General features: G+C 45.9%; 1 protein-coding gene across 10 annotated transcripts in view; it reads left to right on the top strand.

Moving 5' to 3' along the window:
- The window catches only part of Kdm2b (lysine demethylase 2B), a 119,259-nt gene that overhangs the window by 8,234 nt on the left and 86,969 nt on the right, over window positions 1-24,056 (top strand). For all 10 annotated transcript variants that reach the window (XM_076922790.1, XM_076922788.1, XM_076922791.1 and 7 more), the window contains exons 5-6: window positions 19,765-19,943; window positions 20,235-20,341. In XM_076922790.1, coding sequence (XP_076778905.1) covers window positions 19,765-19,943; window positions 20,235-20,341 — 286 coding nt within the window. The remainder of the gene's footprint in view (window positions 1-19,764; window positions 19,944-20,234; window positions 20,342-24,056) is intronic.

Raw genomic sequence — 24,056 nt, 5'->3', positions numbered from 1 at the left:
AGTACCTCCTGTGGGACCCACTTCCCAAAACTTCTATATTTAGAAACTGATGTTCCAACATGGGTGCTTGAGAGGGATGTTCACACAACAGTATAAGGTAACTGTTAACTGCTGACCTGTTCCTAATCAAGTCCTGATCAGTCGATCGGCTCTGTACAATGGCTCCGTTTTGCTCTTCATCCACACTCGGGCTTGTTATGGTCTGATTTGGTTTTGGTTTTTGCTTTTGGCACTGAGTATTTTCTTGTTTGTTTTAGTTTTGTTTCTTGGGCTTTTGTGTTTATTTTTGTTTAGAGCAGGGTTTCATTATACGGTCCAGGCTTGTCTAGAACTTGCCACTCTTATTTTACACACCCCATCTGTGTTTTTGATGATGGCCGGGTACTAGTGGGTATTAAAGTGATTGGATTAGAATTTATGAAAACCTCACCTGTAGAATATGAAGGCAGCTGGCTAGTGTCGTGTCAGACAATGTGGCCAGAATAATCGCCACAATTGCTCTTTTAGGTTTTTAAGACAAGGTGTTACTGTGTAACAAGGCTGGTCTTGAATGCACAGTGCTCTTCTGGCTTTGGTCTTCCAGGTATTGAGATTGTAGATGCGTGTTTTAGGGTTTCTCTGTATATCCCTGGGAGTCCTGGACCTCTGTAGACCAGCCTGGACTTAACCTCATAGAGATCTGGCTGCCTGTGCCTCCTGAGTGCTGAGATTAAAGGCGTATGGCACCACCATCTGGTTGTTTTAGCTTTCTCAAGTAATGTTGCTTTCCTGGACTTTCTAATAAACTCCCCAAGCCTTTTCCAGATACAGTATGCATCCAGACTGCCTATTCTTTCACTTGGACCTCATGGTCTTCACGGAGGAGCCAATTAGATGGTGCAAATATTCTTGCCAGACTAGATCTGTGTATTGACCAGGAAAGCAGGGCTGGCTAGCCCACCCTCATCTCTGTCATTATTTTTTTTCCTGTTTTTGTTTAGAGACAAGCTCTTACTCTGTAGCCTAGGCTGGGTTTACACTCCCAGTAATCCTTCTGCCTCAGCCTCCTACACGCTGAGATTATGGGTCCGAGCCATCATGTCCTACTCTTCCCATTTCTGGGGTCACGATGTGTATGTAACTCCTTCAGGGAGGTATGTAGAGCGTGGACACTGTAGGTGGCCACAGTTCTCTTGGGGTATGACAGCTGTCCTTTGTAGCCTCAGTTCACACACAGGCTTCTGGAGACTGGTGAAAAGTGCATTTATCATAAAGGACAGAGGTGACAAATGTAACTCAGGCTGTCTTAAGCCGAGCAGAATAGTTTGACTTGTGTAATATATTTGGTGTATAACCTATAGACTTAGGTGTTCTAAAATTATCCCAAGAGGAAATTATCTCAGTAGGTCGCCTCTTGCCTGGGGCTTGGCCGGTGCCTTATCTGCCAAGCCATCTCCCTGGCCCTTACCTTTCTTTTCTTCTGTTTCTCTTTCCTTCCTCTTTTGAACGTGTTTTGGGTAGTTGCTTCCCCTTCTGAAAGGTAAAAAATAGGACCAGGAGCCCAGGCTGACACCTTGCCACCACAAGGTCCTCCTTCTCAACAGTGCTGGGCCCTGTCCATGTCTTGTCTCTGGGATGCCGATGCTAAAGCTGGTTGTTGAGGACAGTAAGCCCCAGGGGTCTGACCGGCTATGGGGACAGAGAGTGAGGAAACAGTAGTTCTCTGGGATTTCCCAGTGACAAAGACATTAAATCGCGTTCTGCTAGGAGGTCAGTGCTGGGGCAGCGGACCAACCAAATTCAGAAGGGGCGCTGGGGAGATGCCCAGTGGGTAAGCAGTTCTGTGAAAGCATGAGGACCCAAGGTCGGATCCCTGTGCCTATGTCTACGCTCGGCAGGTGTGGAGCCTATCTGTAATCCCAGTACTCAGGTATCAGGATCCGTGGTTGAGCTGGGCAGCTAAACTAACCAAATTGGTGAACTCTGGATTCCAGTGAGAGACCCTACCTCTGTATATGGTGTGGAGTGACTGAGGCAGACACCTGATGTCAATCTGTGACCTACACACACACACACACACACACACACTCACTCACATACACACACCCCTCACACACATACACACACCCCTCACACTCACTCACATATACACTCTCACACACATATACACACTCATACACACACTTACACATACACACACTCAAACACACATATACGCTCACACACATATACTCACACAATATACACTTACACATACACACACACATACACACAGATATACACATACTCACACATATACACACTCACATATACACTCACATTCACACACACATACATTCACACACACTCACACATATATATACTCATACATACACACATACATACACACACACACACACACACACACACATATACACACAAGCAAAAAAGAGAAAAGGTTGGAGGAGGCATGCCCAGCTGCTCAGGTACAACTCTGCAGGTAGATCCTCTGCTGTTGTAAAATCAAGCTTTTGTCTCCTGGCTGTCTGCTCCTCACTAGTGCCCTGTCTATCATTTGTATAAAGGTCTTAGCATGTGTTCCAGCCTGGTCTTGAACTCCTGGGCTCAAGTGTTCCTCCTACTTTTGCTTTCTAAGTTGTTGCGTCTGCAAGCCCGTGTCATGGTCTGCAGTGACCTGCCTTTATAAATAAAAACGAGAAAGTTTCCATTTCTATACTGTACCTAAACCTTTTTACTTGAAGTATACATATATGACAGTGCACGTGTGCTAACTGTGTGGACTGATTTTAAGCACCCAAACATATCATGGAGACCAGCGCCCCAAATTCTCTCTTGGCTGTTACTTTATGTTTGTGGAATCTAACTGGATAGCCTCTTGGTTTTGTCTTCTTTTACGATTTATCTATTTATTTTATGTAACGAGTACATTGTAGCTGTCTTCAGACACACCAGAAGAGGGTATTGGATCCTGTTACAGATGGTTGTGAGCCACCATGTGGTTGCTGGGAATTGAACTCAGGACCTCTGGAAGAGCAGTCAGTGCTCTTAACCGCTGAGCCATCTCTCCAGCCCTGGTGTTGTCTTCTTTTACTCAGCTTTGTACTTAGGCAGTCCATAGTTTTTATTGAATGTGATCATAGATTTATTTCACTGCCGTATAGGTTTCCATTCAATGGCTATCTCACAGTTGATGGATTTACGACATTGATTTGAGGGGCAGTTGTAGCTGCTAGGTTAAAGGCTGGGTGTGGTGGCACAGTCCTAGCATTTGGGGGCTGTGGGGCGTGCCGTGGTATGTTGGTTTTGGCTTTTCTGGCCAATGCTATTGTTCTGGTTTTAGTGGTTCCCTCTCCCCATAGCCAGTGCTTTAATTCTCATTTCAGCTACACTGCCACAGGTATGCAAGGCCTTGAACTTGGAATTCCATTTCCTTAGTCTCCTAATTGTAGACATATGTCTCTGTCCCGTGCACAATTTAAAAAATTCCCCTTGTTTGTATTATCGTTTTGTTGAGACAGCATCTTGTGAGTCTTCTCTAGCCTCACCTTCAAGAAGCCCTTCCCCTTTCAGCTCCTGAGGGGTTGAAACTAGTGGGCAGGTACTTTAGAATGACTCACACCTTTAAAAATCCCAGCACTCTGGGAGACAGAGGCAGGTAGATCTCTGTGAGTTCCAGGTCAGCCTGATCTAAATAGTGAATTCTAGGCCACCCAAGGCTGCACAGTGAGACCCCATCTCAAAGGAGGTGGGCGGGGGAGACTATGGTTTGTTTTATTTTGTATTTGAGATGGGAATCTTGAGGTCTTGCTATATTGTTAAAGCTGGCTTCAAACTTCAGGCTCAGATGATCCTGTGGCACGTCTTGAGCAGCTGCGAGACTCCAGGCACCACCACCCACACAGCCCGTGGTTGTTCTTTGTCTTCACAGTAACTATTTAGCTTCGCTTTGTTCATTAGTTCCTGTTGCATCTTTTTTTTTTTTTTTTTTTCCTTTTCCATGATCATGAAAATGGTCACATATTTTTCTGAAAATCTCCTCATTGATGTTCACATTGAAGTCTCAACTTCATCTGGAATTGATTTTTGTGTCTGGTAGAAGATAGAGGTCAAGATCCTTTAAAAAAAAAAAAAAAAAAGAGTCCATGCGGATGAACCGGTAACCTCTCTCGGAAGCTCTGGCATCAGACGCTTGGGCTTGTAGGGTTTTTTTTGTAGGCAAAAATCTGAATCTGTTCCTATGTGCAGCCTATCATGAAACTTAAATGGCACTCTGACTTAGGAACTTTGTAATAGGGCTTGCTACATAATAGTCTTTCTATTTTTTTGTCCTTTTTATTATTTTAGATACACTTATTTACTTATTAATTGTGGGGGTGGGGCTTGAATGCCCAGGGGAGCATGTACAGGTCAGAGGACAGCCTGCTGGATCAGTTCTCTCCTTTCATTATGTGGACCCTGGAGAGGGTGCTTAGGTCTTCAAGCCTCTTCCCTGAGCCGTCTTGCCGGCCTGTTTTGTTCATTTTTTGTTTTTTGAGACAGGATCACACTTTGTATCCAGATTGGCCTTCAGCTCAGTATGTAGTAGTTGAGGCTGGCTTTGAGCTCTTGGTGATCCTCCTGCCTCAGCCTAAATGCTGAGATCACAGGACCCTGTCACCATGTCTAGCTCTGTTGTTCTTTTTCAAGAATGCTTTGGTTTATCATTCTTTGCAATTCTTTATCTATTTTATTTTGCATGTGAGAATCAACCCAGGGCCTCACCATGCTGTGAAAACATTCCATCTTTGCATTGTACTTATCCCAGCTCTCTATATGACATTAGAATCATTATATTTTTGCAAAAGCTGAGGTTGGGTTTACCGATGCACATCCTGTAATTCTAGCACTGGAGGAGGCTGAGGTAGGAGGATTAATAGCCTAAGCTACCTAAAGAAACAGTTGTATTCAGGGAGTGGTAGTGGGTGCATGTGTGCTGGAAAAGAGTGTCAGATCCTATGGAATTAGTTACGGGAAGTGGGTGCTGGGAGCCACATTTGGATCTTCTGTAAGAGCAGCACGTGTTCTTCATCTCTCTAGCCCCTCATGCAAAATTTTAAAAAATGCTTCTAGAACACTTTTTTTTTCTTTAGTTGCTGTTTAAGTTAGCAATTGAAGAAAAATCTTCGGTTTGGATGTGGTGGCATGCACTGTTAATTCCAGCTCTTGGGAGGCAGAGGCAGGCAGATCTCTGTGAATTCGAGACAACCCTGGTCTACAGAGTGAGTTTCAGGCCAGCCAGGGGTACATAGTGAGACCCACCGACTCCAAACACAAAAAGAAACAAACTGACAAATAAATATAGGAAAAAAAAATCAAACACTTATTGTAAGAAGAGTTGGGGGATGGAGAGATGACTTAGTGTTTGAGATTTGCGTTTTATCCTTGCTGAGGACCTGGGTTTGGTTCCTAGTACCTACTTGGGAGCTCACTACCCTTCACATGCAGGCAAGATACAACCTAAAATAAAAGAAATACACCTAAAAGTTTGTTTTAAATTTAAAAAAACAAACAAACCATGAGACAGCTGGCTTTTTATAGTATTGGGTTTTCTAATCAGTGAACATAACCTTCTAGTAATGCGTGGGTTTGCTGTTAGCTCCTTGTCTATAGCTGAGAACAAAAGATACGAGGTACCAGTTCACAAAGAAAGAGGTCAGAGTTTCAGAGGATTACGCCCAGGGCCTTGTGGACTGAGTGTTTGGTTGAGAATGAGTAGCTGTGGGGTATGTACAGCGGAAAGACTTCTTCACGTCATGGTGGGTTGGAAGCACATCCTGTAGCAGGAAGGGGCCACAGTGACGTACAGTCCCTAAGAGTGGCTCTGGCTCTCCACTTCTTCCAATGAGGAAGACTCCCTCAGTTCGACTGCTTCCCAATAATAGTCTATTCAGATTTTCAGTGGATTAAATCATTCAACCCATCAGAGCCGGCAGGATGTGGGAAGTCTGAAGTGTTCTTGCAGGTATACCCAAAGGAATGCTTCTATCACCTTCTAAATATTCCTCAATTTAGCAATGAGATTAATTTCACAATAAAAAAGATAAGAGATTAATCACCAAAACCTACATTTCTGGTTAGACTTATTCCTAGGTAATTAATAGGCTTTTTAAATTCCGTGTGTGTGTGTGTGTGTGTGTGTGTGTGTGTCTTTGTGTGTGTCTGTGTATGTGTGTTTACTGTATGCTGCACACACATGTGTGCATGTGAACACCAGGCCTTAGTATTTGGAGGAGGCCAGAGCTGGATGCCAGATGCCTGCTGTCTCATTGTCTTCCTTGTCTTAAAACAGAGTCTGTCCTGAAGTAGGTGCTCCCTGTTTCTTCTGAACTGGATCAACCTCATGCTTCTCTTTTTTACAAGGATGCTGGGCATCAACACTCAGGTCCTTCCCCTTGCAGAATGCATGTGCTCACTCACTGAACCGCCTCCTCCCTTACACACACACACACACACACACACACACACACCTGCTTAATATTTTAAGTCAGTTGTGTTATCCACCCTTAGTACTAATTCCATTGTTGCTTGTTTTTGAGATAGGCTTTCCCACTATAGCCCAGGCTGGCCTTTAATTTGTGGTAGCCTCCTGCCCCAGCCTCCTGAGTGTTAGAATTCTAGGTGTGATTCCCCCATGGATATCTCAGAATGTCTAAAGTATTTCTTCCTGTCTTCATACCTTTTTGATTTATTTTCCTCATCTCATCACGTTGGCTGGAGTCTTGTATTAGCTTTTCATTATCGTAACGACATAAGTAAACCAGACTCCCTTTGAAGAAAAAGAGATTTGATGCCGTTTCTGATATTTGGCTCCACTCCAGTGACAGTGCTCAGCTGTGTCGCCTTGAGGTGTATCACAATAGCTTGAGAAACATAAGGGTGCAAATTATTACAGGGCCTTACGGGGAGGGGAGTGAGCTGGGTGGAGCCACTCGAAGGCTTTAGGAAATGTCCTCTCCGAGAACTAGCCAAGATCCCAGGAGATTTAACTGAGCCTCCCACTGAGCCCCAAAGGGTTTCAGATACCCAAAACTAGCTTCTTCCTCCATATGTAGCCAGGGCTGACTTCGAACTCTCAATCCCCTTGCCACTACTTCAGGGTGCCAGGATTACAAGTGTGCATTGTCTCTGACTTGGCTCTAAGTCTGAAAACCTAACATGTTTCTATCACATCCCTCCACTGTGTTGCCGTTGTAGGGCCAAGCCCCTAACTGAAGGCATTTCTAGTGCCTATCTACGAGTTCAGTTTTTATCATTTGTTTATTAATTTTTTTTATACAGAAAAATTTCAAACTCCCAAAAAGGTATTCTTTGGCACAAACACAGGCGCACACATACTTGCTGAGCTGCTTACAGGTTACTTGTCGACATCGTGACCTCACTGCTAAATACCATAGTAGAGATCTCCTAAGAATCCGAAACATCCTCCTATGACTTGAGAAGTGTCAATCAGGGGGCTGAAGAGATGGCTCAGTGGTTAAGAACACTGGCTGCTGTTCCAGAGGTCCTGAGTTCAATTCCCAGCAACTACATGGTGGCTCACAACCATCTGTAATGGGATCTGATGCCCTCTTCTGGTGTGTCTGAAGACAGCTACAGTGTACTCATACAAATAAAATAAATAAATATTAAAACAACAAAAAAAAAGAGAAGTGTCAATCACACTCAGGAAGTTTAACACAGATAAAAAATATGTAGTGAGCAATTTCCCATTTGTCCCCCTAATCTTCTTTATAGCTCTTTTGTTGTTGTTGTCTTGTTTGTTTTTGTTTTGTTTTTTCGAGACAGGGTTTCTCTGTGTAGCCCTGGCTGTCCTGGAACTCACTCTGTAGACCAGGCTGGCCTCGAACTGCCTGCCTCTGCCTCCCAAGTGCTGGGATTAAAGGCGTGCGCCACCACTGCCCAGCTTATAGCTCTTTTTCTTGATTTTAACATAGTTAAGGCTCATACGTTGCATTTACAATTATCTGTTAGTATTTATGGGGGATTTATTCTGTAAGTCCTCAATGGTACTAAAATCTGAAGATGCTTACATCTGCATGTCTGTATAAAATGGCCTGGCATTTATAGGTAGTCTGCTTATCTTTTCACCTCACCTCACATACTTTCATTACCTAATACAATGTTCGTGCCATATAAGGAGTTGTTATGAGGTATTTTCCACAATGTAATGTACTGACAGGAAAATGAGTCTGAACACATTCAATATAGAAGTATTTAGTTTACTTAATTTTTTTCCTGAGGGGTCCAACATAGGGCCCCAAGTTCTAGCAAGCTAAATCCTTAGCCCCAAAGTGCAAGCATGAAACAGGGTCTCCCTATGTAGTCCAGGCTGGCCTTCAACTCTTGATCTTCCCGAGTCTCTTTCCTGGTTGCTGAGATTACAGGTATGAACTAATATCCCACCCTAACCAGTCAGATCTTTTTTTTTTTCCTGAAATGTTTTCAATCTGAGATTGGTTGAATCTGATAATAGGAGCCTATGGTTGTTCTCAGAAGTATGTCAATCTTTTTCCACAGCTAATTTGAGTCCTAAGAACTTTTGATCTTGCTGGTTTCACCTAGAGATACATTCAGAGAAGATGACCACTGTGGGACCTATAGGATTTTATGTGGCCTATAAAATGTAACCCAGGGTCTCCTGGGTTACATTTAGTCTTTGGGAATTTAGGGAGTAAAGGGGCCAGAAGTGAGAATGGTGGAGATTGGCAGACCACATAGATCAGGAAGGCCTTGGACCCAAAGGGATCACCCCGTACTGGTGTTAAAGGAATTCCATACCACACCTGGCTTTCTCCTTCCCCACCCCGACCCTACCCCCAAAGATACTTTAAGTCTCAGGAAAGGGATCTTGGAGAGATGAGGTTACCCATGGTTATGGAGCCTGGTTGCTCTGCCTGTGTTAGCTTTCTCTCTAAAGAGATATTGGAGCCAACTGATGCTCTTTGTCTCCCTTAAAAAAAAAAATCATGAGAACTGTTTCTCATTCATTGATCTAATTATATTGATAACCTCTTGTCTCCTCTTGAATGTTTATCATATGAGTTCGTTTTGTTCTCACCTGTAGTCCTGTGAGTTTGCTGTTCAGTATGCTGGGCTGCGAAGCCTGAGGCTCAGAGGGAACAACTACACCACAGCTGGTTGACTGTAGAGCCAGCTTCTAGCCAGGAGAGGATGGCTGCCTACATCTGTCTCAGGTCTGGCCCTGCACTGAGTGGTTTAGGGGGGTTCCGTTCTCCTTGGGCTGAGTTTAGGGGAAAGGCTACAAATTCTCATAATTTGGAAATCTGAGGTGACTGACTTATCCTCAGATCTTTTCATGTGTTTGTGTATGCATATGTGTGCACAAATGTGTACGTATGTGTGTGGGTACAGGCTCCGTGAGTAGATGAAGGCCAGAAGAAGGTGATGCTCTATATTTTGCTGGATAGCTTCCCACTTTGCATTTATTTATGCTAAACTCGATTCTTCAAAATGACTTTATTTATTTATTTATTTATTTATTTATTTATTCATTCATTCATTGTATGTGCAGGAGTGTGTGCCTTGGCACAAGTGTTAAGGTCAGGAGACAAACTTTCTTAGTTCCCTCTTTGAACCATGGGAATGAGACCTGATGATCAAACCTAGGTCATCAGGCTTGGCAGAAAGCTCCTTTACCCAATAAACCATGTCACTGGCCTTTCATTTTCTTTCTGAGCCTTAGTCACTCACTGAACCTGGAGCCCACCAATTGACTAGACTCACTCCTGTCAAGCCCCTAAACCTGTTTACAAGCTAGGTTTACAGTCGCTCAAGCCTCCCAGGGTAAAGCTGGTCCTTATGTTTGAGTAGCTGCATGTTACCCATTGAACATCTCTGCAGCCCCACTTTTTACTTATTTGTAAATGAATTAATTTACTTATTTGAGATAGGGTTTCACATGGCCCAGGCCTTGAACTCACTGTATAGCAGAGGATGAGTTTGAACTCCTGATCCTCTTGCCTCTCTCTTTTTGTTTTTCTGAGACAAGGTTTCTCTATGTAGTCCAGGCTGGCCTCGAACTCAGAAATCTGCCTGCCTCTGCCTCCCAAGTGCTGGGATTAAAGGCGTGCGCCACTACTGCTCTGCTTCCCCCCCCCCTTTTTTTAGACTTACTTATTTATTTTATGTAAATGAGTATTCTATCTGTATGTATTCTGCATGCTAGAAGAGGAGAACTCATTATACCCGGTTTTGAGTCATCATGTAGTTGTTGGGATTGAATTCAGGACCTCTGGAAGAGCAGCCAGCACTTGGTTTTAACCGCTGATCCATCTCTTCATCTTCTCTTCTCATCTATCTATCTATCTATCTATCTATCTATCTATCTATCTATCTATCTATGTACATATCTATCTACCTACCTACCTATGTATCTATCTATCTGTCTGTCTATTGGCTTTTTGAGGCAGGGTTTCTTTGTGTAGCCCTGGCTATCCTGGAACTCATTCTATAGACCTGGCTGATCTCAAACTCAGAGATCTGCCTGCCTCTACTTCCTGAGTGCTGGGATTAAAGGTGTGTACCACAACCACCATCTTCCCTCCTTTTCTAATACAGATCTTATTGTACATTTCAGGCTGGCCTCAAACAATGAATCCTCTTGCCTTTAGTCTCTCTCTCTCTCTCTCTCTCTCTCTCTCTCTTTTTTTTTTTTTTTTTTTTGGTTTTTTGAGACAGGGTTTCTCTGTATAGCCTTTGGCTGTCCTGGAACTAACTCTGTAGACCAGGCTGGCCTCAAACTCAGAAATCCGCCTGCCTCTGCCTCCCAAGTGCTGGGATTAAAGGCGTGCGCCACCACCGCCCGGCTGCCTTTAGTCTCTTGATTGCTGGAATCAACTTGTACATCATGCTTGGTTCAGACTTTCCGAAGCTTTGTTTAAAATTGTAGACTATGGTTTAATGGGTAAAGGGACTTATTGCCTAGCCTAATGACCTGAGTTCAATTCCCAGGAGCCACTTAGTATAGACACACACACACACACACATACACGCAGGCACAAACACATGTACGAGTGTGCATACACACACATATAATTAAACATGATAAGAATTTTTTGATACAGACTTTTTTTCATTTGTTTGTTAATTATTTTATTATCTGGCATGCTGGGGAGGGAACCTGAAATCATCTGAGGACCAGGCAAATGCTTCACCCCTGCCAGCAGCATCTTTTCCAGTTTTAATCCGGGAAAAGGTTCTTAGCCTTCCCCTGGTCCCGCTTCCACAGTTCACAAATGAGCACGGAGGACTGGCTCTCTGCCCGTCGAGTTGCTCAGATGGTCTGTGGCCATCTGCTTCCGATGCGGGCTTTGATTTCAGCGCTTGGAAGACAAGGCTTTTGTTCCATCCCAGAGGAAAAGTGACTCGGGTGTGGGCGTAGACATTGTTTGGTTCTATCGCCATTAAATTTGAGCTCAGGACAGAAGTCGAGATAGGACAAGCAGTTGTGCAGAGTCACCAGCTGTCAAAGACAGAAATGCAGGCCAGGGAGGGCAATGAAGGCAGGAGCATTAGAAATCATGACCCCAAGAAAAATTAGGACTTCAGATTCTTTCCCCAGTGTCTTTTCTTCACCCATGTCGCAGATTTGCTATGAAGTTAATTGTAGTCAAATTCAAGGGAAACTACCTATACCCTCCTCATGTTTCTTCCCACTGCAAATCACTGTCCTGTAGGGGGAGCTCCTTCAATAATAAACACAAGTGTTTGTGTAGTGATAAAAGCATTGTAAATGGAATATAAGAGTCTACAATACTCCTGAACATCACTGCCTAGCAACAGCATGCTGTAGGGTACCAGCCCCTCAGCTTCGTGATCCCAGGGCTGAGTGGGAGCCTGGGCTGACTGTTGCTGCTTTCCAAAAGTATCGGATTGCCTGGGAACAGATCAAAACTTAGAATTCAAAGTATGATTTTTTTTCCCCTCCTCTCAGTGTGCTTTTCTTTTGCACTGCCATCAAGTGAAAAAGTCCTAAGTCTAGTCACCGTTAAGTCTTGGGCTGTCTTCAAGAGCCTTATTTACCACTGACAGAAGGATGCTATTACATGTCTAGGGCCTCTCCTATCTCTTTTTTTCCTGGTCTTGGGAACTGAGCCAGTGCCTCAAACTTCCTGGGCAAGCACTATACCACTGGGCTATATACCTCTCCTCATGTCTATTTTATAGATGTCAAAACCCAGACTCAGGGCTGGCTGTATGCTTAGCTAGCATGTGTAAACCCTAGTATAACCAAACGAGAGAAGACAATGGAGGCTTCAGAGTAATTTGTTGCCAACAAGTGAAAGGCCCAAGACTGTGCTCGTACCTGCGTGAACACGGAGGGTTTTCGTTTTGTTTTTTGCCTTTTAAGCTCAGGATAGCCTTGAGTTTGTTGTGGTCCTCTTGCTCCAGATTCTGAAGTACAGAGATTGCTCTCCTATGGTCTGTTTTCATAACCTCTGCACAAGTGTTGTGGCTGGCTCTCAGCCTCCGTCATCCAGAAGGCTCCCTTGTGCTGGCTTGGGTGACTTCTCTGATTTCCTTGACTGGTTGCATTTAGACCAGGTTTGTTTGTCTGCCTGGGTTTGTGTCTTTTTTTTTTTTTTTTTTTTTTTTAGTGTGTGTGTGTGTGTGTGTGTGTATCTTTGGATGTATGGAAGTGAGAGGACAACTTTCTCCCTTCTCTCCCTCCCTCTCTCTCCTCTCCCTCTCTCTTTCCTTCCTCTCTCTCTCTCTCTCTCTCTCTCTCTCTCTCTCTCTCTCTCTGGATTCATTCCAAGGATCAAACCCCCGAATTGTCTGGTTTGGTGATAAATGCCTTTTCCTATCGAGCTTTCTGGCCTCCTTGGATTTGTCTTAGGCATCTTGTCCATGAAGGTAAGATCTTGAGGCAGGGGAACAGTCCTGGAGAACATTTGCAGAGATTTCAAGAAGAGTATGCAGAAGATTCTGGATCCATCTTACTTCACAGATGACTAGATCTGTGGAGACCTGTCCCGAGTCACACGGTATCACTCTGGCCTCATTTCCTACACTCTTCTGTTTGGAGCAGTCTTTGAGGGAGCCCCTACTGTCGGGCTTACCAAGTCCTTTTGATAATTCTGTCAGGGCAAGTATTCCCATTTTATAGATGAGAAGCCTAAGGCCCAAAAAGGTTTAGGAATATACCTGAGGCTTCACCTGGTGGAAACTGTGGAGCAGAGTAAGGTATGAACCCATACTTAATGTCCCGTGTAATAAGTGTTACCCACATGAGGTGGATGACTGGGTACTTGGGAAACAGCACAAAAACCAGCTGTGAAGCCTCCTGGAGATTAAACGGTGTTTTGGAGTTGTAATGTGGAATATATCTTCGTTGCTTCTAAAGAGTCGTGGGGTCAGTTTCTGTATGTGCTTCCTGTTAGCTTCAAGGTGACTTTGAGCAGCCTCCTCCTGGCTGTGAGCCCACGACTCTTGGATCTGACTGAAGGAGCCTTCATTCAGACCAGGGGCCACAGGGCTACGGATTGATTTCTGCAGCTGCAGTCAGTGGATTTATGTGCAGTCTGTGAGCCCAGATAGCCCTGAGACCCAGAGGGAGGGAAGAGAGCAGAGGATCGGACCACTTAGGAACTCCAGGCTTTGCTCTGAGGTGGAAAAATTCCCCTGTAACCCTTTGCCTTGGCAGCCTAAGGTCAGGTCCATAGCTCAGTTGTACCTTGCTTGAGTTCCAGGGGCAGCCTGTCCTTGTGACCTGGTCCTAACTGTGACTGAGTTGTCTTTTTGTCTCTTTTCTGTCTCTTTGGTCACTGTGCTTTCTGTGCTGAGACTCTTCTTCAAAAATCCAGCTCTTTTGCTCTTGTGTCAGATCTGAGTATGAACCTGGGAAAATAAAAATAATTCCTTTTTTTTTTCCTTCTTTTCTTTTTGTTGTTGTTGAGACAGGATCTCACTGTGTAGCACCCGTTGGTCTCAAACCCTTCGTCCTCTTGATTGCTGGGGTTACAGGTATACAGCCAGCTGGCTCAGACTGACTGGCAGGCTACCCTGTCCCCAGTTGCCCCTCAAACCTCTCTCTATCCCTCTACTCCAACTTACCCCAGTCACACTGATGGGAAATGAGCTGAGTAATGAAGTATGTAGCATGTAGCATGTAGCATGTAGTGGTGCAGTATGTCAGCCCTAAGAGAGGTCCTGCATGAATGACCCCACTCAGTGGTTTTCCAAGAGAAATCCTGGGAATTTGGTCCTAATTCTGAGTCTGTGTTCCTCATCCCACTCAAACACAAACTGCTTGTTTTTTATTTATGGATCTGACTCATGTCATCTCTGAAGAAGAGTTAAGTCTGTTGTCTTTACCTGGCAGGAGCTGGGCCCTGCCATAGGGTTTGTGGTGCTTATGGGACCATAACCTTAACTAGGGTTCTTAGGATTGTCCCTGGTGCCCAGAGGCATCCTGGGTGCAATCTGGGGTGTGTCTTACATAGCTGTAGCTGGCCTGGAACTCCCTATGTAGACCAGGCTGGCCTCAAACTCAGAGGTTTATCTGCCTCTGCCTCCCAAACATTGGGATTAATATTGCCTCATCCTTTGTGTAGTTTAGAGTAAGAAAGATTTTATTAATTTTTGGAGTATTGCATATAACATATGCAATTGTTTTTTGTTTGACATAGGGTATCTATATGTAGCCCTGGCTGCCTCTTCCTTCCAACTCCTTGGATTAGTGGCATACCCCACCACACCCAGCTTTGATTGCTTTCGAGGCTGGCTCTCTCTTTGCATTCCTGCATTATTTATTTATTTATTTAATGTGTGCGACTGTCTTGCCTACATGTATGTCTGAGCCCCTTACACATGCAGTTCCTGAACTTGGCCTGGGCAGCTGACGTGCCGCAGATGCTGGGGCTCTGATGCTGACACTGTGTGCCCCTCCTCTTAGGGAGACCCCGTCAGCTTGGATCCTGAGCAAAGCTAAGGTGGACAGAGTGGTAAGCTGTCTGAGGCAGAAGAGGATTTGTGGATGCTAATAGCGGGGGTTGAGGCTGACCTGTTCCAGGCACTTTGACTGTTATTGTGTTAAATGTGGCCTGAGTCTTCAGTAAAGACCAGGGATGCCCCCTGGTGGATATGCACCTTTCCAGTGCAGGCACACAGCAGCTTTCTCTTGGGTCCGCTTCCTGGCATCTTGAGGGTTGCACCTAGCCACAGGAAACTGGAATCACCGATGCCAAGGGTAATCTTTTCAACCTTAGCATGTGATAAAAATAGGCAGTTGAGTTGCAGGGGTGGCATTTAGAGCCCGAGCCCTGGTGTAGCCTTGAATTAGCTTCAAATCCCAGCTCTGTGTTCTGACTGGGCATGTTTGGGCAAGTTAGTTGTCCAAGCGTCCAGTCTTTTGTGGGTCCAGCAATAATTGGGAGTTCTGCCTCCTAGAGCAGTGATCGTGAGTGTGCCTGTGGAGAGGGCGTGTCTCTGCTGATGTGCTTGAAATGGCTATAATTGGGAAAAAAAGCAAGCTCCTGGGAATGGGAGTCGTCACTCCATGTGTGGCCATACTTTGCTTGTTTGTAAAGCAGTCAGTCTTTCTTTTCATTGCTGTGAGAACCAGACCTCGAATCCAAGAGATATAAGAACCCTTGAGTTCCTCTGCGTTTGTGGAGTTAATTTTTATAACACAGCTTCTACTATGTGAGAGACTCTCCCTTTCACCATTATTGGCCATTGACCTGTTACAGGGCAGTTCTGCGCCCAGCTGGGCATGCACAGAGTGTTGAAAGTGATGAGCTGTTAACTTGGATCAGCACTCGGGTTTATCCAGGGCTCTGTTTGGTTGCAAGGGTCAGCAGACTTCTCGGAAAGAACTGAAGAGCAAACATCTGAGGCTTTGAGAGCGATTTGCTCTCGGCTGCAGACACATGGCTCTGCCACCACAGCCTGTGTACCATACAGAATCACCGCCTGCTGGTCGGTGCTGAGTACACTTCTGTGTGGACGTGAGGACTCAAGTTTGACTCATGTTCACAATTGTGAAATGCTCTCTCATGTCTACCCCTGTGTTTAGGAATGTAAACAGTGCTCCTCTGGGGATGGCGCTTATGGGCATTCAGAGTGCTCTGACGTTTGACATTCGATCATTGCATGGTTTCCTGCAACACAAGTGTCAAACAAAACGAGAGTGCCCCAAGCCCCATAATAGGATTGCTTACTTTTAAATCCAGAATGTCAGGAAAACACTGGAGTCTGCAGGTGGTGTGTGCAAAGGCAGACTTTGAGCAGTCTGTGCTGTGAGACCTGAAGTCCTTATGAAGTTGTCCAAGCCAGAATACATGTGTCTGTGACAGGATCAAGTGTGCTTTCATTATTAAGGAACAGAAAATCCGTTTGAAAGTGTTGAAGGCACACACAGAGTCAGAAAGCAAGATAAATAAGAAGCTTTTTTTTTTTTTTCACCCCTTAAGACAGAGTTTTTCTGTGTAGCCCTGGCTGTCCTGGAACTCACTCTGTAGACCAGGCTGGCCTCGAACTCAGATCTGTCTGCCTCTGCCTCCCACATGCTGGGAGTATCTGGCAATATGAAGCTTAATTAAAATAATAAAAATCAAGTCTTAGCTAAGAGGCAGGGGAGGTAGATCTCTGTGAGTTCAAAGGTAGTCAGAACCACATGGTGAGACCCTGTTTCAAAAAGTGCAAGAAAATAAATCAAAGATTAAAATAACAACAACAACAGAGCTGGGTATGGTTATGCACTCCAACATTTGATTTTGTTGTTTTGCTTTCAAGACAGGCTCTCACTGTGTAGCCCAGGCTGGCCTCATTGAGATTTACCTGCCTCTGCCTCCTGAGTGCTGGGATTAAAGATGTGTGCAACCTCGCCTGGCCTCATCATTTTGAGGCCAGCCTGGTCTACATAGCAAGTTCTGGAGCCAGACAGGGCTATATACAGCAAGATCCTGTTTTTAAAAAGGAATAAACAAAGTCCAGAAAACTGTAGAACCAAGCATGGTGGCATGCCTGTGTCACCCCAAGGAGAGTAACCCAGGAGTCTTGAGTTCAAGATCATGCTGGGATATATAACGAGACCTGTGTTTTTAAAAAGAAAGAAAGAAAGAAAAAAAAAAAGGTCTATGACTGTGAGCTCAGTATCTGGGAGATGGAGACAGGAAAATGGAGTTCTCCTGGCCTACATTGTTGAGGTTACACTGAGCTACAAGAGACACTGTCTCAAAAAACTAAAACAGACAAGCAGGCAGTGGGCTGGATCAGCTGCTGGCTCTGAGGCTCTTCTGTGCTAACCCTAGGTGATTGTATCTGTAACCTCGGGGGTTCTGGTGAATACATTGGTTTAACTCTGGTTATTGTTGAGTGTGTCAGAGTCTCCATCGACCATGTATTTGCCACGGAGCTAATGAGGAATTCGGGTCCTTTCAGACCAGATGGCAGGTTCACGTTCATCTCGAGTGTAACACGCAGGAGGTGCCAGCTTCCTTAATAAGTCACCAAGAACTTGGCAGGCTCCATTGTGTCTTGTTTTCAACCCCTCCAAGGCTCAGTCATTTCCTCCAGGGACACACGTTTCTCCATTTCACAGAGGAGTAAAGAAAGACCAAAGGTTTGCAGGGGAATCCAAGCCAAACCTGGAGGCCTTCTCTCCCAGTCCAGGGCTGCCTCCGTTTTTCTCTGGGGTGTTGTGAGAGGCATAGAGTCCATTGCTGAGGTGGAAGGCTGGACTTTGCTAAGCCGGAGCCACTTGCTTTTTTCCACTGGGTTGTCATTCATAAGTGATATGTCGTTCCACCTTACATTTGATACTTGTTTATTCTGTAGCTGCCGTGTGTGTGTGTGTGTGTGTGTGTGTGTGTGTGTGTGTGTGTGTGTGTGTGTACCAGGCCCCTATGTCCAGAATCTTGTTAGAGAATAGTGAGAGGAAGACAACAGGGTGTCGCGTGTAGTTTTAGAAGTATGCTACCACCTTAGCCTGGGAGCTGTGACCATGCTACCAGCCCCTCCCAGGTCCCTTTTGTCCCACCTTGCTTAGCTCTGGGATTGATCGCAACCAACCCTAACCAGGCTTCCTTTCGAATCTGCGGATTAAAAACACACACTTAGCTTGTCACTTTATAGCTTGTCTTCTGTGGCACAACTGTTGTGCACAGATACCTCCTACTTGGAAATGTGTGCCCTTATCAATGTATCATCTCTGTCTCTCCCTCTGCCCTAAACTGAATGGCTTGCATCAGCTAGCCCCCCACCCCCCACACACCCCCAGCAACATCCTCGGCCCCGCCCATAGCAGAGCCTACGGGCCCCCTAGCTGCTTTCTTCTAGTTCCAAAGTATGACAGAAAAACCCTTCTCTCTTTCCCCGTGTCTCCTTTTCCTCTTGGGACCGGAAGTCCCACCTGCATCTTCCATCTAACAATTGGCCCCCAGCCTTCTTAATTGACAAGTCAAGAACCAATTAGGGAACAAGACCTCAGTGATAGACCCTCCCAAGACCCTCCCCTTACGGCAGTAGCTGTTCCCTGGTGCTTAACAGAGGTAGGGAAGGTCAAGAAAGCACAGACTTTAGCAGTCATGACCAGTGCTAGGTGGTAATGAAGCATCATTACATTCTGGACAGGTGGCCCTGGATCATGTGACTTTTTCTTCATACTTACTCTAACAGAAGGGTTGGCAAGATGAAGACTGAAGTTTAAAGAAACCAACCTAATGCTGCCTTCACAGGCTAGGGAGTGAGGTTTTTTGTTTTTTGGGTTTTTTGTTTGTTTCCTCTCCTTAGCTTTATTTTGAGAGAAGGTCCCACATTGTGGTCTAGACTTGGCTGGAGCTCACTATGTAGCCCATGCTGGCCTTGAACTCATGGTGATCCTCCTGCCTCAGTCAGCCTTCTGGTGTCAGAATTACAGGTATACATCACCTTCCGGGTATATGCAGGGCTTGGGATGAAAACCGACACATTGAATGTATCAGGCAAGCACTCTCCCAATTGATCCCCAGAAATGAGCCTTCGTGTGCACGTGCACCCGTGCGTGTGTGCACGATGCCTGCTTGTCTGCCTGTCTAGGCAGTGGACAATCTTGGATGTCTTTCCTTAGGAGTCATCTATCCCATTTTTATAGGATGAATTCCTCACTGATGTGGGGCTACTTGAGTGTAGGCTAAGTGCCTCGGGGGTTTCCCTACGACCATCAGAAAACACAGATATTTACATTATGATTTATAACAGTTAGGAAGTAGCAATGAAAATAATTTTATGACTGGGAGTCCCCATAACAGAAAGAACTATATTAAAAGGCCGTAACATTAGGAAGAGTGAGGACCACAGCTCTAAAGGCTCGCCTGTAGCCTGATCTTGTGGAGGCTGTTTCTTTTTTTCTTTTCTTTTCTTTTTTTTTTTTTTTTTTTTTTTTTTTGGTTTTTCAAGACAGGGTTTCTCTGTACTCCTGGCTATCCTGGAACTCACTCTGTAGACCAGGCTGGCCTCGAACTCAGAAATCCGCCTGCCTCCGAGTGCTGGGATTAAAGGCGTGCACCACCACCGCCCAGCTGTGCAGGCTGTTTCTAAGTCGGGGGTCCCTCTTCTGATGACTGTAGCTTGTGTCAAGTTGACATAAAACTATCCATAATACAGTCATTGGCAGACTTGGAGCAGAGATGAGGAGAGCTGGGAGCTCTGTAGGAGAAGCAGCTGTTGGTTGTGGGGTGCTCCCTCGTGGGATGTAAAGTCCTGTGCTGGTCGTAGTAAACGGTGTGTGCATTCTATCCCCAGGGAGCCGCCGTTTGGTGGACGTGATGGACGTGAATACCCAGAAGGGTACCGAGATGAGCATGTCCCAGTTTGTGCGTTACTACGAGACACCAGAGGCACAGCGGGACAAACTGTACAACGTCATCAGCCTCGAGTTTAGCCACACGAAGCTAGAGCATCTGGTCAAGCGTCCCACCGTGGTATGCCAATGCCTTTATGGTGCCTTCTGTCCTTGCCTGTCAACAACTTGCTTTCCATGAGGCCTGCCTCTAAGCTGCTTGCTTCTTGAGATAGAGTGGCTGGGTGGGTGTGGCTGAGGTCAGTCCCTTAGGGTATGGTTGGGAAATGTAGCACAGAGTTCATCCGATGCCTGGAAGGGTGGTGTGGGAGAGGCAGTCTAGCTGAAGACACCCAGAGACTCCTCAGTCAGAGGAGTGGTTCCTTCTGGTCGGCTGGAGATGCCGGGAGCGCTTACGATGGACTGGTTTCAGGTGGACCTGGTCGACTGGGTGGACAACATGTGGCCCCAGCACCTAAAGGAAAAGCAGACAGAAGCCACAAATGCCCTTGCAGAGATGAAGTACCCCAAAGTGAAGAAGTAAGATGGCTTGGCTGGTGGTGGGACCGGGGAGGAGTGGTGTTGTGGGTAATATTTAATAGATGCCGCTGTGCGGGCCGACTATCTAAGCGGCGGCAGCGGCGGCTCTGCTTAGCTCAGACCGCCATGTTCGCAGCCCGAGCCAAGCACACCACATCTGGAAGCGGCCGTAGGCCACATGCGCCACAGCTAGATCCGGGAGATCGCGGCTCCAGCCAGCCAGAAACACCGGCCCTGGCACCAGTGAGACGCCAGCGTGGGAGATGGCTCTGCCAATCTCCCACGCTGTCTCCACAAAGCTTGGCTGAACCCCAGAATACCCGCCATGTCCGCGGTACCCGGTAGAACAAAGACTCGTATACTTAAAGATTATCCAATATTTATATATTTGGAAACGCTCAATTAACAAGATGCCCACACAATTAGAATTGTTAACCCAATTAACTAACCTAGATATAAATTGTTACCTAGGACTGTTCTTGATGCATCCGTAGTTCTCCATGGCTGCTATATCTCTCCTCCCTCCTCCTAGCGTGTCCTCTTCCTCCCTTCTTCCCTCCTCCAGACTCCTCACTCCGCCTACCTCTCATACAGCCCAAACGCCCAGCTTTATACAAATATAGTGGGAAAATAGCCCACTACAGGGTGGTCCTTGATCAGGGTCTCAGGGTTGCTTCAGAGATGAAGGATTGACATCCGGCTGGACCACAGTAGTGACATGAGCGATGGGTCCCTATGAGTAGTAAACAAACTGCCATGTCATCTCCCTGGAATCTAGGCCTCTGGGTCCTGTCATGGGGTCAGGCCTTCCTTCCTGTTGACCCTGGAGCCTGCACACAGCTTCTTTGGAGGTGGTGATCTGAGAGGAGTGGTGGAAACTGTCTCAGTACGTCCATGTTTGTGCATGGGTAAACATTTATCTGTTCTTGAAATCTCGGTGTGACAGTGTCCCCAGAGGAGCATTTTCAGAGGGACATGTCTACATTGGACACAGTTTTTGGAGCATCATGGGACTGGGGCTAGTCTAATCTCTCTTCTTCTCTTTCTCTCTCTCTAAAGATTTCTTTATTTAGTGTGTGTATGTGTGTGTGTGTGTGTGTGTGTGTGTGTGTGTGTGTGTGTGAATGCCTGCATGTATATATGTGCACCATGTATATACCTGGCACTTCAGATCCCCTGGAAGGACAAGGAGTTATGTCCTTCTGATGCGGGTGCTGAGAACCAAGCCTGAGCCCTCCCTGCAAAGTGGCAAGTGTTTTTAACCACAGAGCCATCTGTTGGTGTTGTGATCTAGAACCTCCGATCCAGAAACACCTTTCCCAAGCAATGCTCATTGTCACCTTAGTCATCTGACATTCAGTGGTTCCTCATGGATCGGAGAGGGTGGCCAAGGCGGGAAAGGTAGTTGAGAGCAGAGTCCTCACTACAGATCACATGACCAGCATGTTGTGAGCCTGCTGCTCAATATGGGCAGCGGTACTTGGGAGTCCTCTCATATTAAGGGATTTGAATAATGGACCATCTGGAGGAGGAGGAGGTCACCTTGGATACTCCTGCCGTTATAAACCCTCTGTTTCTCTCCCTGAAATGGGAAGGAGGTGCGGGCTTCCCAGAAAGACTGGGGCTGGCGGCATGGCCCTATTAGCAACTCTGCTTAGTCCGCTGCCAGCAATGCCCCTAGGAAATCCCAGCCTGAACTCCCCGTTCCCTCTATTCAGCTGGTGTTGAATGCAGACAGTCCCAGGCTTTGTGAGGCAGGCTAGCATGCTGGCCCTGGATTTCTCAGTGTTCTTTTGTCTCTATCTCTCTCTGTGTCTCTGTGTCTCTGTCTCTGTCTGTCTGTCTGTCTGTCTCTCTCTCTCTCTCTCTCTCTCTCTCTCTCTCTTTCTCATTAATTCATGGACATTTTTCTTCCCCTCTAAGTTCAAGTTCAATGTACTCCTTGGATTTGGGCTGTATCAAAGGCAGAGAATGGGGTCCAGGAGCAGAGGGAAGGGAGCAGGACTGGTTTCCAATTCTGTTATGATTCAGCCACAGCAAAATGTTCTGAGTTGGGCAGATAAACAGATAAATAAGGCTAAGGGCTTCCACCCTCACTTCCATAGAGCATGCATGTAGCGTACAAGCCGCCATGCTTCTAGGCGCAGGGAAACAAATCCAGACAGGTGAATCCTTTTGAGCTCTTGTTCTCAAGGAGTCTTCTTGGAGGACGGGGGAGGCAGTTAACTTGGGGTCTATTTCTTCTTTGCTTTGTTTAGTTTGAGACAGGGTCTATCTACAGACTGTTCTGGAACTCAATCTGTAGACCAGGCTGGCCTTGAATTCGCAGAGATCCGCCTGCCTCTGCCTCCCAAGTACTGGAATTGAAGGCAGGCACCAACACGCCTACTTCTCCTTAAAAATTATTTCTTTATTAGTATTGCATGTAAATAATATGTGTGGGGGCGGGCAGGTACCACAGTGTGCATGCTAAAGTCAGAGGTTAGGCTTTTGTGGGAACTGGTCACATTCAGGTGGCCAGGCAAGTGTCCCAAGTGCTCTCTTTACCTGTAGGGCCACCTTTGGTTCCTAACTGGGCTTTGGGGGTGGGGGTGGGGGACACATGAGGATTGGGGAGGGATTGGGAAAGTGAAGTGGTGAAGAGGGACTGGAAGGAAGGAGCAAGTCATGACTGGTCCCTTGACTGTTTCCATTCATTCATTCAACAATGGTGAAGTGGGCATCTTAGTTGTGCTGAGGACACAGGGTCAAGGAACTCTGTTCAATTTGTGGGGAGACAGGTGTTAATCCAACAGTGACAGAAATACATGGAATCTGAATCCTGGGGGTGAAGCTACCAACAGAACCATAAGATGTCTTGGTACTGGTCTGAGGTGAATCAGCCGGTAAGGGGTTCTCAATTGATCCTAGTGCTCCCCGATATAGCTAGTTTGGCTAGCCAGATCACTTTAGAGATCCCCTGTCTTGGCCTCATGAGGTACTAGAACTACAGACAGGCTGCCACACCCTGGAATTTCTGTGAGTTCTGGGGATTTGAACTCAGGCCAGGTAGGTGCCTTTACAAACACTGAGTAGTTTCTCTAGTTTTGGGGAGGGTGGGTTGAGAGATCCTCAATATATAACCCAGGGTGGGTTCAAAGCTTCTGATCCTTGTGCCTATACAAGTATAGGAGGTTTTCATATCCCCCCCCCCCATACTTCTATTCCCGAGATATTTGAAGCAGAGCAGGGATATGGTCACGTGGGCTTATGTTCTGCAAATGCTCCTGCTGTGGAGATTGGAGGTGTGAGGAGGCTGCAGCCTGGCCTACATCTCAGCAGACGAGAAAAGAGGTGATCACACCTGAGCATTTATTTACGGAGTAAAATAGATCATGCTGGGTAATATAAATTTATATTACTGTCTGCCCTGCCTGAGTGCTTCAGTATAGTCTGCACTTCACGGAAAGATCCCTTTAAATGTGACCTATGCACACTTAGGGACTCTCCAATTACCAAAACAATGGGGCAGCATAAATATGTGACTTTCTAGGCCCACATATCGGCGAGATTTCTAGCTGTATTGGTGAGATTGTGTGTCGAACAGATTTCCAAACTCCATCAGTGGCCATGGGAACTACTTACAGGATTTAAACCTCGCTAGGAAGGACATTGTCACCTTGGAGATAGTCCATTCACTCGACTGAAAGGAAGGCCGATTTCAAATGTTCATAAG

The sequence above is a fragment of the Arvicanthis niloticus genome, chromosome 24, assembly GCF_011762505.2.
Source record: "Arvicanthis niloticus isolate mArvNil1 chromosome 24, mArvNil1.pat.X, whole genome shotgun sequence".
Lineage (NCBI taxonomy): Eukaryota > Metazoa > Chordata > Mammalia > Rodentia > Muridae > Arvicanthis > Arvicanthis niloticus.
This window is presented reverse-complemented; position numbering and strand designations above follow the sequence as displayed.